The sequence below is a fragment of the Nuphar pumila genome, chromosome 7 (genome assembly GCF_984573655.1).
Source record: "Nuphar pumila chromosome 7, dmNupPumi1.hap1.1, whole genome shotgun sequence".
Classification (NCBI taxonomy): domain Eukaryota; kingdom Viridiplantae; phylum Streptophyta; class Magnoliopsida; order Nymphaeales; family Nymphaeaceae; genus Nuphar; species Nuphar pumila.
In genome coordinates, this window is record NC_143255.1 from 125097473 (window position 1) to 125116047 (window position 18575).

The following is an 18575-nucleotide window of genomic DNA, read 5'->3' on the forward strand; positions in this document are numbered from 1 at the left end:
TTAGCGACGAAAGTAGCGACAAATAAGTTCTGTCACTACTTAGTGTCAAAAAATTCGCGATGAAAGTTATCCATCGCTAATCCATCGTTAATCCGTCGCTAAACTGTTTTGCGACGGATTAGCGTCGGATTAGCGGCGGATTTAGGTCGTCGCTAATCCACATGTTTCTTGTAGTGGGATTACTATTATTCTAGGTAAGCGATCTTGCAATCACATTCTTGATTTGAATTGAGGGGTGTTTTTTTTTAATATCCGGTCCATGAGGTAATCTAGTAAAGGCAAAAAACTCTACATCCAGACCATAGTAGAAAATAACCTTAAAACTGGATGATTGCCTAAATGTGTACAAGCAACAATATTTTTTCTAAATGGCAGTTGATCATCATACCCTGATGCATATGAGGCAAATTTATGCTTTTGGACTTCTGGAGAACATGATTTTAGATTATGGAAAATCTCTCTCTCCAGTAAAAGTTGAAAACTAGACACCAACAGGGAAACCATTTCATTCTTTTTTCATCAAGGTACTTTGGCAATTCAAAAGGTTCAATCAAAGTATGATTTCTTGCAAAACTTCCAATTTTTGAATATTAAAATTGCTATATTATAAGTATTGAGTTGTTAAAATGCAATCTCCTCTGATTTAGGACACTAGATCTTTTATTTCTGGACATTGAGAATTTTCAATTACTCAATCCCCTCATTGCCCTCAACGCTTCGTCAGGAAGCTCATGCTGCCAAGGTGGCCACACCCATATTTTCATTTTTTTTATAGTCCAAGGGAAACACCACCCGACCTCCCCCCAATCACCAACCACACATTGGCTGGCCTCAAAATGATAAAACCCTTGAGGTCCCCCCTGCCCACCACGGAGTACAATAGCTTCGACCTTGAGGCAAGGGACCCAGATTTCATTTTTGAAAGAAATACATAGAATAACAGACGACCGAACTAGTCTCAGTTGTTTCTACATTTTGCCTGCGCGTACCCACAGGCCAGTAATATCGAAACATAAAGTCTGTTCACACTGGTTAATTACTTGCTTTACCCCATGGTCAAACTACTTAGTGCTTATTGTAACGTAACACTTGTTGACTTGCGTCTCTTATGATTGATGTGATTGCACACAGCTCGTAATCTACGAACTGGTGGCAACTAGGATTGATGTGACCGCTTGTCTTATAAGCTGCATACATATTATGATATAACTGTTGTCGTATGATTGCTTATCATGTATAGATTATGAATTGCTTGCGATGCAATGGTTTATGCCTTACGATTAATTTAATTACTTGTTGATGGACTGAGCCATTTGATGATAATTGTATGTATTGCGAGCATTGTTATGAGTGCTTGTCTTATTCAGTTGTTTTGTTTGGCTGTCAGACAAAGTTAGTTACTCTTCGCCTATATGATCAGCTGGATTGCCATATGTGTGTGTTCTCACATATCGTTTATGCATGCTTTAAGGTCCTATTTGAGGATTGCAATGTTCCTTGTAGCAATATTTTGATGCGTAGTACTATATGCTTCTGTGTGATGTGATTGATATGCCACGTGATAAGAAATGTTGAGATTATACGATGATATGTTCATGGTTTATGGAACCTTATTGGAGGAATGGGTGATCGTGTGTTTTGTTTTACCATGTGAAGTGATATGATGCATATTGCTGATATACATGCTTGTGCCCATATTGGTGGTTACTGACCCCAAGAGCGGTCGATGGTTCAGAGCATTCAACTGTATTGATGCATGTATCGCTGAGTAGGGTGTCTGTTGAGGACCTGATTTTCAAAGGATTATCTGCGAGGGCATGTATGATCAAGTGGTAGATTCTCTGTGAGGATGTACACTGCCCACGAACGGGTAGCCGCAAAGACGGTGAACTCCTGTGAGAAAGTGTATGGTCCAAGACCAGGTATACCATCTAGAGCGGAATTCCTTGTGAGGTTATACATTTTCAAGACCATGTGTTCCGGCGTTGATCTTGTTGATTGTAATAGTGTCTATCAACCTTGAGAGCAGTCATTTGTGTTGATGGGTGTATTACAATGATTTTCATTGTATATGGCATTTGTTGGGGACCGACTTCCCAAAGGTTTTGCTGTGGGGGTATCTGTATGTGACCATGTCTCTGGTCTTGTCAAATGGTGGAACCTCTTCAACCCCCAACATTGTGAAGGGATCAACCACATAGCAGTGTTTGTCATCCCACTTTTTATCCTTTTGGGTTCACATTCTCAGTCCATCCACATGCCATAAATTTACTCTTCATAGCAGCTAGGTCTGCAAAACAAAATGAGGCGTGCATGGCTCGCTTGTGTTCAGCTTGTAAAGAGTTTGTTTGAACTCGTAAAATAGGCTTGGCAAGCTGAACTCAAACAGTGAGTGAGTGCTTGGCTATGCTCAGCTCACATTTGCTTGTAAACTAGTAATAAAACATAAAGAGTTCAAATTCTGTTGAACGAGTCTTTGGCTCGGGTAAGCTCGCATGCACCTGTGAACTAATAATAAAACATAACTTACAGAGTTCAAATTTTGTTGCTTACCGCTTTGAAACAATGTATTTATTTTGTAAATGAGGGTGTTTGTGCTTGGTTGGAGAGGTTTAGAATCTAATTTATATTAATTTCATGTTTTTAAATATATTTTTTGGTTAACAAAAGAGCTTGTCCTTGGTTCATTTAACTGAGGCTTGCCATGAGCTTGAGCTCAGCTTGGATCACCACAAGAATGAGCCTAAGATTGAACAGCCTTTATTCGTTGCATTGGCTATTTTACCAACCCAAATAGTAGGGGTGTCAATAGGCCAGGTTTGACGTGGACCTGACCTGTACCAAACCCTATAAGGTCAGGGTTTGGTGATAAAAAGGAGGTCCAATTAGAATCAGGGTCAGACTCAAAGGGTCTGATTAATATATGGAGCCCGGTATAGTTTGTAAAATCTCATACCAGACCCAGGCCTGATTAAGTTTTCAATATAAAAAAGAAACATTTTTTTTTACTGGGTCTGGTTCAGATAATTCTTATAGGACCCTGGTTTCTCTTATGGTGGGTCCAATCTTACCCTGTACCAGCACCACAAATCAGATCCAGGTTTGGTCCCACCTGGGTCTGAGCCAGATCCGACCCATTGACACCCCTAACTAATAGCAGCAGATGCCACCTGAAAGATCTCATACTCCCAGTATCAGAGACCTAGCCACGCTGGCTTTGTCCTGGCAGCGTAGAACTCCGTGGGCTTACTACCCCTTGCCTCCAGGGAGTCATCACACTTCGGCTTAGGCAATGAGTGCCACTATGAGATTTGAACCTAGATCATCTGCCTAGTGGCCCAGGTCTCATCCCATTGCGCCAAACCCCTTTGGGGAGGGCCCCCATGTAAGATGGTGTGTGTTTCTCAAGTAATTAGAACGAGTTTCTTAGACATTTGATACTTCTCAATGGTTTTGGGGAACGAGTTTTGTACCAATATGTAGTACAAAAAATATAAAAATAAAACAAATAAATGTGCACGGGAGAAAGGCAGCATCATTGGCTCATGGGATGATTATGCTATCAAAATTGACATGTCTTAATGTTTCATTTCAAGATCCTCTTTAATAGAGGGAAGCCATGCCATGACATAAAACAAAATATCACAACGAGTTCGCTCACAGCAAACAAATTGACTGGATTAATGCAAAAGAATAAATTACAATTTACATACATTACATTATATAACCTTTCGTATAGTTACAATACTCTGCTTTTGTTTGTGGGCTGTGGATATGGGTCAGTCCATAAACTGTCATCCTTCACTGCCTTGTCCCATCTCTCCTGGAAAATCTCTAGCTCACTATAAGACTGTTTTCTAACCTGAGGATCAGCAGCCAACCTTTAGAGAGACAGGAACAAGAAAAGTATAAACATTATGAAAAGGGTGCAAACATAATACCAACCTCACCCCTCTCACTGATCACAAGGGACTCTGGAGCCTGCAAACATGACATAATATTTAACTTCAACTTTCAACCAATTACCTGGAAAGCAAGTAGATGGGAAGTTTCTGATGGAAAACATACCCGTTTGGCTGAACGTGCGACTGTTTCTGACCGAGAAGGTCGACCTTGGCTTCCCTGCAATGTCTGAATGTTTTTAACTTCTTGGTCAAAATCAGTCACAAGAGTTACAAAGCCATCTGCCTAAGCTAACCAGTTATTAAGTGATTGAGTCACTAATTTTTTCAATGAAGCTTTTCGTGATTGGATCTCACCACCAGCCAGATGCATGGGTAAGTCACCCATCTTTTTCAATGATTGGAACCTCTCAATTGGTTAACAAATGAATATGTTGCAAGCAACCTTTCTTGAGATTCAAATCAAAGCAACCTTTCAAACATTAATGATGGAACAGCCATGGTACAAAGGATAAATAAGCCACCAGATCAGAGTCCACTGATGGTTCTTTCCAAGTTATGCAAAACTCAGCAAATGACAGTTTCAGCTTGAAAGCTGACAATGGGCAAGGTAGAGTTGGCAAATGAGCTACTAATTTTGGTTTCAAGCCACTAGTAGCTCCACAGTCAGAAGCAGAGTTACCGGAATCTTCTTAGTTAGGTGGGAAGCTCACTTCCCGGAAACTCGCTTCGGAAGTGCGATACTCCTCGCTTCCGAAACTTCATGGGAAGCTCGATTCCCCCACGCTTCTTCTATGCTTCTCATACACATGGTCTATGCATACTATATGCTTTTCTCACGCTTTCATTCACTTTCCATGTACTTTCTTTAAATTGGTAACCATCATTGTTAGATTTTAAAAAAAAATTAACACTTTTACAGAAAAATCGTGAAATATAAGAATGCTCAATTTTATTTTAGTTTTATTTGTTTCTTGTTTGATTCCATATTACTTCATTTTTTATTCATATTTCGCTTTTAAATTGAAACTTCGCTTCCCGCTTCGTATAAATTTTAAAATACCTCGCTTCTCGCTTTCGCTTCCCGTATCGTTTCCCCTTTTCCAAGTTTGGCAAACTTGGTCAGAAGTCACTGATGAAAACCTAGCTTTAACTACTTTAACTATTTTCATCCAAATGAGCTACCACATCATGAACCTTTAATAAAAGCAAGTTAATTTGTTACCTTGTTTTCATCCAAATGGCCAAGCGTAGGTATACCAAGATGAACGATATATTCACTATCAACCACCCCAACATTTTTGCTCCTGTCCCCCTATTAGAAAAGTGTGATTAGAATGCAACCCTGCAATATGAGAGCTAAAAAAAGAGATGGTTAAGAATCCACACCTGTGCACAGTAACCAAGCTTCATGTCCAGGCCCCATGCATGAATCAAGTCGTTCTGCAGAATCAGATGAAAGTTGGACAATGACAATGTAAGAATGTGCATAAACTAGGCAAAGATGAATACCTTTATCTCAAAACTATTTAAGTCAGGCATAATATGAAATCAATTTCTGTTGTAAAATGAATTCATCATGAATGAAGAACTAGTACCAAAGCATATAGCAGTTTTCCTGACCAAACCCATTTAAACTTGTCTACAACCATATAAATGGGGTTGCAAACTTAATTAAATTTATTCACTTGTATTCGTTATGTCAAATTCAAACAGAAGATATTCAAGGACAGCACATACAGAAACAAACAAGGAATCACCTGTCATTTTGGTAAGATTTCATCAGTAAAGTGATCAAGACAACTGCATAGCACTGCCTATTACACTTGACAGTCAGAGATGCAAGTGACGCAGATGTAGTATATCAACAACTAACCCTCTACATGCAGGTTTAGCCCACACAAATCCACCACCTATATTGTCACATTTGACAAAGCTAAAAACAATCCAACTATACTAACTGATGGGACCCAGGAATAGCCAAAAACATCTTATCTGAAGAGAAAATAAGACCAAAAATAGATAATAATTTGCCATAAAAAATTTCCACATGATATATGCTGGGTTTTTTTGGCCTAATATATGCTCGTTACTCAACTATGATTGTCACTTCTGCATCATTTCAACTGCTAGCTGGTTGAAATTAGCTGCCATGCAATTGTCGACCTAAAAATGGACCACCCTGTTGTGATGATCAGGTATCTGTATAATATGTCTATCAAGAGGACATGGTTCTACACAACTAGAGAAGCTGGATCTGCTTGTGTTTCAATAGTCTAATTAAATTCAAAACAAATTATCACAGGTGACGTTCTTATAGCATTTAAAATGTATCAAGCAAGAGAGGCATAAAGAAAGAACTAGAAGAAAAAAACTGGCCTCTAGATGGGCCTCATTGAAGCAAAATGGACAGGGTGAGGTTATGGTAAAGCAATGAAGAGAAATACTAAAGAATAATAATCTATGTTAATAATTCATGTTCTCATGGGTTTGATGAAAATGTGCATATTACCATAATAATAGTTGATTAAAATAAGTTAAAATGTCCAAAGATTTTACATTTTATTTCATCAAAGAAAAAAGTAAAATGCCTAAAAGATTATAAATAAATGTCAAACATATGTCAAGTGAGCAGTGTGAGACCATAATGAATAAACATCTCAAGTAGCTCACAAGGGCTCCACACATCTGACTAGGTGGGTTGGTTTAAGGCATTCAAGTTGAAGGATGTCATGAGTTCGATACCCCAGGGTGTGCATCCCTGGACTTATGGCCAAAGCAACAGGCTCCCTAGTGGGCAGGGGATGCGAACAAGGGGTTTTAACCGCTTGGGAATGGGCCATATGGCAGAGTGTCTCTCCTGGGCCCCACCACCTGATCCAAGGTTTCCCCTTGATAAATATCAAAAAAACCATTTAAACCTGATTTAATTGATAAGAATGCATCAGTTATATCTCTAACAAACAATAAAACATTAGAACCTACTGCCACACCTGGATCATGTACCATGCACAGCGCCAGGCAGCTCTTGAGAACACAGGGGCCATCATCTCCACCCAACTGAAATAGGAGATAAAGAACCACATTTATGCAATTCTTGGATGACAGATTTATGAATCCACAACTCTCAGAGTAAAATATTCATGCACATTTAGACATTCAATCAAGACGTTCTCTGTTGGTCTTTGAAAATTTACCTGATTCTCTATGCTTTAAATTTTTAGCACGTATGGAACTAATGTGTGGAAATACAATAAAAGATAAGATTCGGAACGAGGAGATACGTAAGAAGGTAGGCGTTGCACCCATTGAAAATAAGATGAGAGAGAATCGTTTACGGTGGTTTGGACATATTCGGCGAAGGCCTAATGATGCTCCAGTTAGAAGGATGGAGAAATGGGAAAATATATTAGTTAAAAGAGGTTGGGGGTAGGCCTAAGAAGACTTGGATGGGGATGATAGGAAAGGATATGAATGCTTTGAACCTCACCGAGGACATGGCATTGGATAGAAATGATTGGAGGAGAAGGATTCATGTGGAAGACCCAAAATGATTTTCATTGTTGGTTCATATCGCCGACCCCAATTGTTTTGGGATGAAGGCGTAGTTGTTGTTGTATGGAACTAATGTGGATAAGCCATTATAGCATGGACCTAGAAAATTGTGTTAAAAATTTAAGCATTTCGCGGGGAAAACTAAAGCACTATGTCAAATATTCCTGGTGAAGAATTTAGATTCAGAATGTGATTAGATCATGTACTTTTGAAATGTTTTCAACAGCAGAGGCTGTGGAATGCCCGGCACTCATTCAAGAGAATCATATATAGAATAAGAATAAGAAAAACATGTACTTCTAAAGGATAGAAAAGAAAAGACCTAAAGCTCCATCTTTGGAACAAAATTTAAATAACCAAAACACACCCATACCCAGTGCATGGCGGTGCAGTGCTGTTCTCATAGCACCTCCCACTACCACGTAATTTGTATGTTCTCCTGTAATATAGAAAATCAATCTTGTGCTTAAAGTTAGACTGGTTACAGTAATTTCTAAAATTTTGATTTCCAAGAATGCATTTGAAAACCTGTGAACTCTTGAGTTTTTCACGCGCACAGTAATTCGATGATGCACCTCTGACTTGGTAGGGTCCAATGCTGGCTGAGATATCTCCAGACCTTCATCTTCAACGATGGACAAATAACTACCAAGAACAACCTTCCAATGTCAGTTTTTTGAGAAACAACTAATCAGGAAATTCTATCTGTATGACATTGCTGATCATTATAAAGCTGTAAACTCATTAGGAACTGGAAACAGAAAAAAAATTACATGGGTATAGACCATGAATAAGCCACACAAAGACGAACAGAACAAGAACTGTCACACACTAATAATACTTGAAACTACATGGACATAGAACATGAACACACCAAATAAAGACAAACAGAACACAAAGTGTCACACAAAATAATAATTGGAATATCCAAAAAACATAATCATTTTATAGACCATCCACATTTACTTAGATCCATTTTAAGGCATTGAAGTACCCGAAGTTTGTGTTTTTGGTCCACGTAACAGATTTACCGCTATACATTATGATCATCAGTAGCTTATAGCACACATAATACAAAGATCAGGATTAAGAAGAAATGCAAATGAAATTTAGGAATGCTGGAGCAAACATACCGTACAGGATTAAAATTTTCTACCCCAAGGTCCTCATCCCAAAGGAAAATATAATTGTATTCAGCAACTATATCTGGATGCAAGAAACGCTTGGCAAACCACCTATTCAACATGAAAATATTTACCATGAAACTAAAAGATCCATGAAAATTGTTCTACAAAATTTAAAGCAGAACCAAATACAAGAAGGCTGTACCACATAACACCCTATATGGGAAGAACAGTAAGTCAAACTACGCTACTGAGTAAACTACAATGATCAGAAAAAAATCACCATTTAGTTTGGTTGATCGCAGAGACATGCAATACATTATCACTCCACTGCAGATCCCTCCACTGATCCACAATACCATCATAGTGGAAGAGCATAACTGTGAAGTTACTTGGAGGAAACTGAAATTTGAAGTGTAAAACCAATTATTAGGAAACCTTGAGTAGAGGAAAAATAAGAATTGAACTCCGAACAGAACTTCTGATTTTTATACCCTCCTAACAATACGATTCACATTTTCCTTCTGTCCTACACCAACTGCAATTGCCAGTAAACTTTTCTTAGATATTTCCTTTCTTTTCATCTGAATGAAGTGAATATTAATGTCAGTACAAAAGCTCTAAAATGTAGAAATAAGTACGAAAAAAGAGACTACAGCAAACTAACAAATGACAATTTGAAACTTACTAATTAGCTTAACCATGTGATGATGCTAAGGTGCATATGTTATACCGTCGCAATAGAATTATAAACGAAACATTCCATTAAACTACTGTTGCACATCTAGGTAATTCTGAAATTAGAATAATGCATCATTCATGTTTTAATACCCACAGCACTATTTTTTACCACAAGCAGAAAGTTGATCTCATGGTATTTTGAAATAAATAAATGATGTGCATGTGCTCTTGAGGTTCTGTTGTTGCTCATAGTTTTGCTAGCTGAACACACCTGATCTTTCGAGGCACCCCATAGCCTCCTCATTTCCAAATTAGAAGTATCACTCACTATGCCTTTAGGCAATGACTCAGTTCCATGAGCTCGACACTGAATCTGACAACCAGATAAAGAATGTCAGGAATTATATAGAGTATTTGTCAAAGATTTCTTTGAAAGCTAGCACAGAAATGATCAACAAACTCCGATCAGAAAGTCACAACAGTGTACACAAAGTAAACATATACTTGTTTCCAAATCAAAAAATTCAAAATGATAGTAGAGAATGGAACCTTGCATTGACTAGTCTCTGAAACTTGCAATGGACTAACTACTCCCCACCTTGATACTCTCTGCAAAGCATAAAGGCATATCATTTTCTTCTTTCCTCGAGTATATATATATATATATATATATATATATATATATATATATATATATATATATATATATATATATATATATATATATATAGGAAAATGGGAAGATACCCGACCCCATCCATGCCCAACCCGTACCAGATGGGTTTTTTTCAAAATTTGTGATGTTTTTCGAAATTCTAACCTTACAGATGTGTTCTCCGTGCTTGTTTTCATAGGAACCGGGTCTTGGATCATTTGATTCCGATGTGTGGATAGGTTTCTATAAGGTTCCAAAATCAATGGTCTACAATTTTTTAAGACTTTCGAGGCTCCAAAACCATTTTTTCATCCAAAATGCATGATCCAAGAGTCGATTCCTATGAAAAAAGTACTTAGAACACATCCGTAAGGTCGGATTTTTGAAAAAAAATCCATCAGGCACAGGGTCTCTCTCTCTCTCTCTCTATATATATATATATATATATATATATATATATATATATATATATATATATATGCCAAAATAGAATAAAGTTACTAAACTAGAATAAACGTGAGAAAAACATATTGTCTAATGAAAGGAGCATAGACTGAATATCTGTTAACAACATCAAAAGCTAGAAAAATGAATTAGAATATAAAAAGGACCACATGATTACTAATAAACAGAATTATGATAGTTTGGCTTCAGAAAGTAAGAATACAGCTTTGAACTATGAGCAATGGGATAAAATTTCACCAACTCACATCCTTAGAATCAGAAACAACAAAAGTGCTTCCCACATAAAAAACAATGACTAGCAAAGATACTGCTGGCACGAGTTTGGTCCGTAAGAATCTCCAATTTGTTGCTTCTGCTAGTGACGGAGCCTGGTACAAGATGGCAGCCAATAAAGAAATGGGCCAACAACAGCGAAAAAATCATTTTGCCAAATTAAAACATTCAGTATGCATCTTAGCACAAAATTTTGTCCAAGCTAGAGTTGAGTATGCTGTGCTAGCATCGGAAACAGGAAATAAATGGTGCAAACCAATAGCAAGATTAATGTACATGGTGGAATAATTCATGAAAGCAACAGACAAAATGACAGATGGGAAGGGCTCTGGTATGTGGTTCTATCACAACCCAACTTGCTCGGCCTTAACAACGTCCACATTGGCAAGGAGACGTGTCCTTAAAGCATATGCACTTCTATTTATGGACTTATGGAAAAATTCACTGATTACTAAAGACATGCAAATATAAACAGCATGAAACCACAAATAATATTGACAAACTTGATGTTCAAACTACTGGTTAAATACAAAATTTAACCTAACTAAAACAATAATTACATCTTTCATGGATGTGAATCTGTTCTAAAAACTAATGGTTGTTTTGTGTGTGTGTGTGTGTGTGTAGGGTAAAATATTTGGTACTAGGTATGAAACTATTGAGGTGGAAATCATAGGCTGATTCAATCTGACCATATAGATGTGTTCAACAAGGTTTGTTTGGTAAGGATCAAACCTAGGATCATGTTTTTTAACAAAAGAACATGTTTTTTTCTGAGCCATCAAATTTTGATACATTGTGGGCCTTTGATTTTTGAAGCCCATGGAAGACCTACTTACATGTCACAATCACATGATTCAAAAAACACTTCCTACTAAACAAATCATGCAGATCATTGTAGGGTCAGATCTAAAAAAATAAAAAAAATATGAAAATAAAGGTGATTTAATTCCATCCCTTCATTAGTACCAAACATATATATATATATATATATCAACCTGCAAAGCACTGCCATTTTCTTGGCAAATCATGTAACGTACCCACATAGTTGTGAACTAATGGCATGCCCAACTCAATGACTGATGACACCAAACTCAGTTACTGGAAACAATTATAACATACAATTTTCTAGTTATCATGACTGATTATTAAACATTAAGAATTAGATTACGTGACCGCAGTGGGAAATATAACACTTTTGTAAAGTTAGGGAGTATAGCTTGCGCTGTATATGATTTAACCTGCAGCCATATGACTAGCACACTAATTGTTATCAGATATTTATGGAACCAATGTATGTTAACTTTCATCCCTAGACGTGTAAAGCACGAACCAAGACTTCAAGACTCTTCACAAAATAAAGAAATTTCCAGTTCAATCCTTCCATATAAAAAGTCCATCCTTTTAATCATTGGCACATGCCAATGATCCAATATAGCATCAGTGTAGATATTATCATCTGACCAAAACCCAAGGTCAACTTGTAATTCAACAAACTTGAAAAAAATAGAAAATATGCTTGTATAGCATGCATGGTGACTTTTCTAATTGTCAATGATGGAGGATGAATTGCACCATCCCTGGTGAAAAACAAGGTTAACCGCCTACTTAATAATCCACCTGCATAGAAATTGACAAAACAGGAATATAATATGCACTTGCCCCTGAGAGATATGTGACAAAAGTGTACAATAGATGCTTTAATGAAGAGATGAATAGAAAGAATATCAGGGACATGATGACTCAAAAGAGTCAAAACTCAAAAATTACAGAATCCATCCCTTAGAGTGCACAAAATAAGGTATACAAAGCAGTCACAAGAAATTAGATACAACCATAATACCCTTATTTTAAACTACGCTCGCTGAAAAGAAACTGGCACACAATTACCGAATATACTAAAATAAAACATATAAGGGTTCCGATTGTCTCCTTAAAAACCAGTGGTTTTTATTATTATTATTTTGCTATAAGAACTGGGGGATATCCTTCAATGGGATTTGAACCCAAGACCCCTTGGCTAAAATGGTGCAATCTGACTAGGCCAACTCTTAACCTAAAAGTAATACAATTGAAGACAATAACAATAAGATAATCTGCATGACATCAAATTAGTGAAGCTTATCCAACACGAAGTAATGAATATCCATTCTATAATCAACTTAGAAACTAGTGGCTCTCATATTGAAGCAAAATAATGATGTCAGCTTAGCATCAATATGACATCGAAAGATAAATATGAAATTGAAATATAGAGAATGCTTACAACTGCAAAACAGTTGCATCTCCCAAACAGATTGTAGACCAAGTTCTTTATTGTCATCTTCCATGAAACACCAAATAATCAATATAAACTCCTGATTGTGAAATTCACAAGAAAAAAAAAACTCGCTTCAGATGGTACCTCCATGCTGTCATAAGAATAAGGAAACACAAGGCAAATGACGAGAATTCAGAAAAAGTTAGATGTGATACTAGTAGGAAAAAGGGACAACATATATGCACAAGTAAGCGCACTTGACAGAATATATATATATATATATATATATATATATATATATATATATATATATATATATATATATATATATATAGAGAGAGAGAGAGAGAGAGAGAGAGAGAGAGAGAGAGAGAGAGAGAGAGAGAGAGAGACTACAATCACGGGGAAATTAAGGAGAAACATCTAAGATGGCTTGGGTCTTTTGCTCAGTTGGAATATTGATAATACGCAATTAGAAGGAATTGGCCAGCTCCAGATAGGAAGGAATAGAGAAGCAAGACTTGTAAAGTTGACCCCACATAGTTTGATAAGGTTTGTATGTGTGTGTAAGCATTATGTATCCTCCATAGAAGATTCTATGAGCTAAATCCATTTCTACCAGTTATTTAAAAGGTTTTTTTGTATGAGAAAAGATGTGAGCGAAAGACACCAAAAAATCGAATTCCATGAATATAAGAAACTGCGAGAAGTTATGCATGAATCTGATGCTTGCAAGGGCATGTCTGAGACCCCTACTCATCCATCAGTCATCAATAAATTCATACAAATTTAAAGGCTTACATTTTCAAAGTGTAGAGAGAGAGAGAGAGAGAGCAATAGCAAAGACAATACCGTTCTTTCCACGGACAAGAGTCCAAGTCAAAAATGGCTAATATATATGTCATTAAATGTCTCAAACCAATATCAGGAATCTTGCTAAATCTAAAAATTTGTTTTCCTGGGAAATCTCAGACAAATGTTGTTTATATATGATCAAATTAAAGAATATAAAGAACATATAAAAAACTGTAAAGAAATTACGATATATAGCATTCAATGTCTCAAACCGATGCAACAAATGTTAAATTTAAAATTTCTGTTTTCTGGGAAAATCTCAGGAAAATATTGTTTATATATAAAAAAATTTAAAAAATAAATATATACAAAACTGTAAATAAATTAATAAAAATAAAACATATAAAAAGTGGCTACATCGCATTAACATCACAAATAAAATGCAATATTTTTCAAAATACAATGATTTTATCGTGATACCTTCTAAAATATCAGAATATTGCTGATATCTGTTACATAGTCCCAGACCACGTATACAAGATTACATTATCAATACCAACATCAAATCAGATTCTATATTAACAGCATCACCATCTTTAGGAAATACAACAGACTGATTTTCTTCCGAGATGACATCTAAAGGAGTCAATTAAATCCAACCAAAACAACCCATCACAATCTACATACATGCACAAGATGGTTTGAATTGCATCATTTACACAGAAAATTAGGATAATTTTGGAAATTGAAGTGCACTTCATATTCAATTTCACACATTATCCTACTCTTCTAGAGAAAAGGGTGCATCAGAACGCATCCATATGGTGAATGGCAATTCCCTAAGCCTTCCACCCGCTTATTTGGGTCACAAAACCACCATTCAATACAAACCACCTACATAGACCCCCCCCCCAAAAAAAAGGCTCTGGATTGCATGAATTTCAGTGAATGTTCTAATTCAACAGGAAACAAGAAGACTCAAAACAAGAAAGCAAACCAAAAACTATAAGACAAAAAAACACTCGGAAAAGAGGAAATCCCCCAATCAATTCATATAAAAAAAATCATATCAAAAGACCGATACAGAGAAAACAGGCACCTTATTTCAAGAGATGATCATCACTCAGAAACCTTTACCAAATCTCCGTCCGCTCTGTGAAAATCAACGGTTCCTTCTTCTTCTCTAATAAGTATCGCCTATTATATGGTCTATCTGACCGGTTCCCACTCACCACCAATCTTATAAACAAACTTAACTTGTTCTGCAGACAAAAATCCCTACAGAAACCAAATAAACTAACAAGTTATTGCCGTAAAATAAAAGAAGAATTCTTCACAGGGAAACAAGTAATACAATAGAAAATACTCAACGAAGTAATAAACAAACAAGCCGAACGAATAGAGAGAGAGAGAGAGATGCAGTGAGGGGTTTGACCTCCAGAATCGTCAAAGTTCCGGCACGGGTCTTCAGAACTCCGGCGAGAGCTTCCTTCCTTCTTCCAGTCAACCAGACATAAGCATCTGTAATTCGTAGTCGCCTCACCGAGAGAGAGAGATGTGTTGAGGAATTTACCGCCAGAAACGTCAAAGTTTCGAGGAGGACCCTCAGAATTCCGGCTACACCTTCCTTCTTCTGGCCAACTTTATTAACGAATATATGGGTTTCTCGTTGCGTCTCACAAAGAGGGAGAGTGAGCGAGAAGCCGCCAAAAGAGAGAGAGAGGAAAAGAGAAAGGGAAGCGGAAGCACGCTTTATCGGTAGTGCAAGAAAGGGACGAGGAGGCCAAAAGGAAAGCTAACAGAGAGAGAGAGAGAGAGAGAGAGAGAGAGACCGTTTTTGCCTAGATACGTGCCCAAACTTCACGCCTAGATTTTGCCCACCTCACCTCATCGCACACGATACGCTGCACTACGCCCTCTTCGCTCGCGTGCTCACTTCACTCTGGCGGCATTAGTCACAGTAGAACGGTTACCTTTTGCGTTTACCTATTACTGATGGAGAGTGCACTCTTTCCATTCTTTTTATTTTCTTTGTATTATAGTTATGTCTCCGACCGTTTAAAAAATTAGAACGGGAAATGTCCATATCACCCTTATCATTCATTTTACAAACTTGGTTATCGAGTGAATTTTTTATACAAACATAGTTTACCAGCTGTTTTTGGTTTTTTGTTTTTTCCACATGGGACTTTTTCTTTTTCTTTTTTTTTTAAAGGCAAGCTGGGGGTTTAGGCAGACCCCTACACGTTATACAACGATGCCATTGGGATTTGAACTTGCAACGTCCCAGAACCAACTTGGGGCTCTTTTGTTTCGCACAGTTTTCATGAGAAATTCTTTGGATTTGTTACAAGGAGAAACCGCCTTCAGGACCATAGTCTTGATGGCGCTGATTCTGTCTGCTGTAGTTATGGTTGTTGTCTTGACAATGTAAAACTCGGTGAGCTTATCTAACAGGGAGTCGCCAAACTTAGGTTTAGAAGAGTGTGATGCCTATAAGATTTGAACTTAAACCATCCCCTAACAGCCTAGGCCCCATCCTGTTACGCCAAACCCCTCCAGATTAGTTTTCAGGAGAAATTGCTCAGTTGGTATCTTTTTTAATTTCTTTTCTTGTATAAGTGAAAAAAATATAAGAAAATCATGGTGCATAAGTGCCATGCTCGTACAAGTGAACCCTAGTTTTTTTTCTCCACTTTTTTTTCAGGTAAATCTCTTAATTTTTTCTTTTGACATGTGACTACAAGGGCTTAGCTCTGGTAGGGGCAATTTGTGAATGTCACCAACTTGCTGAGATGTCACAAGTTCAAAACTCACAGGTAGCATTCTTTGGCGCAAGATTGAAGCTGGGCGTACTCCCTAGTGGGTAGGAGGGACCTTAAGGGTTTTACCAACTGGAAGCTAGCCAATGTAAGATAGTGGAAAGTTTTTTACTGAATTATCTAAAAAAAAATCTACAGCATTTTTCTATCAATGAGCTATGAAACAGAGCCCTTGGAGTTATTTGAAGTCGGACGGGTCAAAGGGGGCTATTTTTATAGTTGTGTACCCAGTGCCGTCCGATGTCACAAACATCATTTTCAAAAAAAATATTGACTAAAAAAATCTAAAATATACGTTTCCCAAAAACTCAAGAAAAGTATGCTTGAAAAATAAAAATATAATGAGTGTGTAAATTGTAAGAAATGTACCAAAAATATAAAATTGTTTGTAGCGCACCGATGTCATGATAATAATGTGGATGAACTAGGGCCCACCAAGTACTTCACCACTGCAACAAGCAATGGCTTTTCAAAAAGTAGGGTCAAGTGGGCCCGCTGCATTCTTCAACATAGATAACTAGGGGCGTCAACAGGCCAGGTTTACCTGAACCAAACCCAATAAGATCCACCTATGGTGATAAATAAGAAGAACCGATTAAGACCCAGATTCAGACCTGAATGTCTAATTAATATATAGTTTGCAAAATTTTATACAAAACCCGAGTTCCTATTAAGACCCACAAATTTTCAAAGTAAAAATAATAAAAAATATTATTTTACTAGGTATGGTCCGGGTCTGGTTCATGTAGTTTTTATCAGATTCGGGTATGGTTTTTCTTATAATGAATCCGATTAAAACCAGGTCCGGACCTAATACCATACTCGAAAACTGGGCCCAGGTCTGATTCAACCTAGGTCCTAACCAAACCCTAACGGTTGACACCTCTATAAATAACCCCTATGTGGTACAGACACGGTATGTTAAATACTTATGACACGCATTGAGAATATCTAATTATTTTTAAATAATGTTAATGATTTTATTATTATAAATTTTTACATATCAATTTTTTCTAATCATTAAAGAACGTGTTCTATCTTTCAACAATTTATTTTTTTTGATACTCCAAAGAACAACCCTCCCAAAATTTCCAACCTCACATTGGCTGGCCTCTGCTGGGTAAAACCCTTGAGGCCCCCCTTCCCCACGGGGAGTACACCCAGCTTCAACTTTGCTTTGCTGTAAGAGATGCCACCCATGGGTTTAGAACTTGTGATGTCCGTCAACTTAGTGATTTTCACAAGTCGCTCCTATCAGATGAGCGGAGCCCTTATGGGCAAAAAGAAAAAAAGCAAAAAAAATCTCACGTATCATAGGGTTTATGGCGAACTCTGGGATTTTTGGTCAGGATTAGAGTCTAAAAGTCTGAATTTTGAGCATTGTGGGAATTCATTATAGAACTAATTCCAACTATTGTATCGTCCCAACCCATGCGTGGTGATTTGGGTTGAAAGCTAGAACACAAATTCTAGCTAACCTGAAGAAGCTCCCATGAAGAGTAGAATGGCAAGGAGAGTTAGTCCCCTCTTAAATTGTGCACCATATTTCACTTTCACCAACAAACAAGTGTCAAGAAAATAAAGTCACCACTAGGACTTTGAATCTTCTGCAATGGAAAAAAGCCCTTAGGCCCACACCCTAATTTAGAAACCTAAACCCTAAACCCTAAACCCTAAACCCTAAACCCTAAACTGAACCTACCATCATGCCATTTCTTAATCAGCTGCAATCTTAACATAGTGGTTATTTGCATATTGTCCATCAGATGGCCTGCACTCAACTGGCCAATGTGTCCTTGCTAGCTTGCATGGTGCATACTTATAGAAGTTTTAACTGCACCTTTAGGCCTGTAAGTATAGTATCAGTTAGCCTGTCATAATTCCACTATAAAATGCAGAAACTATAATATAGTATAGGTTAGCCTGCCATAATTCCACTTTAAAATGCCTACTATTCATACCCCTTAAAGAAAGAAGTTTGTTGGACAAGTTGGGTATTTGAACTTTAAGTGCATTCACGACCTTTTCATATAAGCCAGCTAC

The 18575-nt window shown here is 37.2% G+C and overlaps 1 protein-coding gene across 4 annotated transcripts; it reads right to left on the bottom strand.

The window, feature by feature from the left end:
- Positions 1–3683: 3683 nt before the first annotated feature.
- LOC149833357 (uncharacterized) lies at positions 3684–15470 on the bottom strand. 4 transcript variants are annotated; one of them, XM_090015084.1, is made up of 17 exons: positions 15146–15470; positions 14810–14988; positions 12922–13066; positions 10628–10750; positions 9812–9871; positions 9534–9635; positions 9076–9165; positions 8865–8983; positions 8591–8692; positions 7986–8102; positions 7831–7896; positions 6896–6962; positions 5292–5345; positions 5128–5217; positions 4069–4122; positions 3946–3981; positions 3684–3862 (listed from the first exon to the last, which is right to left on the bottom strand). In XM_090015084.1, the coding sequence occupies exons 3-17, from the start codon at positions 12976–12978 to the stop codon at positions 3740–3742; spliced, it is 1260 nt and encodes a 419-aa protein (XP_089871210.1). In that variant the 5' UTR covers positions 12979–13066; positions 14810–14988; positions 15146–15470; the 3' UTR covers positions 3684–3739. The 4 variants fall into 4 exon arrangements, with proteins under 4 accessions (XP_089871210.1, XP_089871208.1, XP_089871211.1 ...); XM_090015082.1 differs by having other exon boundaries at positions 4069–4131; XM_090015085.1 differs by lacking the exon at positions 8591–8692 and having other exon boundaries at positions 4069–4131.
- Between the last annotated feature and the right edge of the window lie 3105 nt (positions 15471–18575).

Coding starts and splice junctions, on each gene's coding strand:
- LOC149833357 (XM_090015082.1), bottom strand. CDS start 12,978: ATGACAATAAAGAACTTGGTCTACAATCTGTTTGGGAGATGCAACTGT. Junction 10,751..12,921: donor GATGCAACTGTTTTGCAGTT/GTAAGCATTCTC, acceptor ATCTTGTACCAG/GCTCCGTCACTAGCAGAAGC. Junction 6,963..7,830: donor ACTGCACCGCCATGCACTGG/GTATGGGTGTGT, acceptor CTCCTATTTCAG/TTGGGTGGAGATGATGGCCC.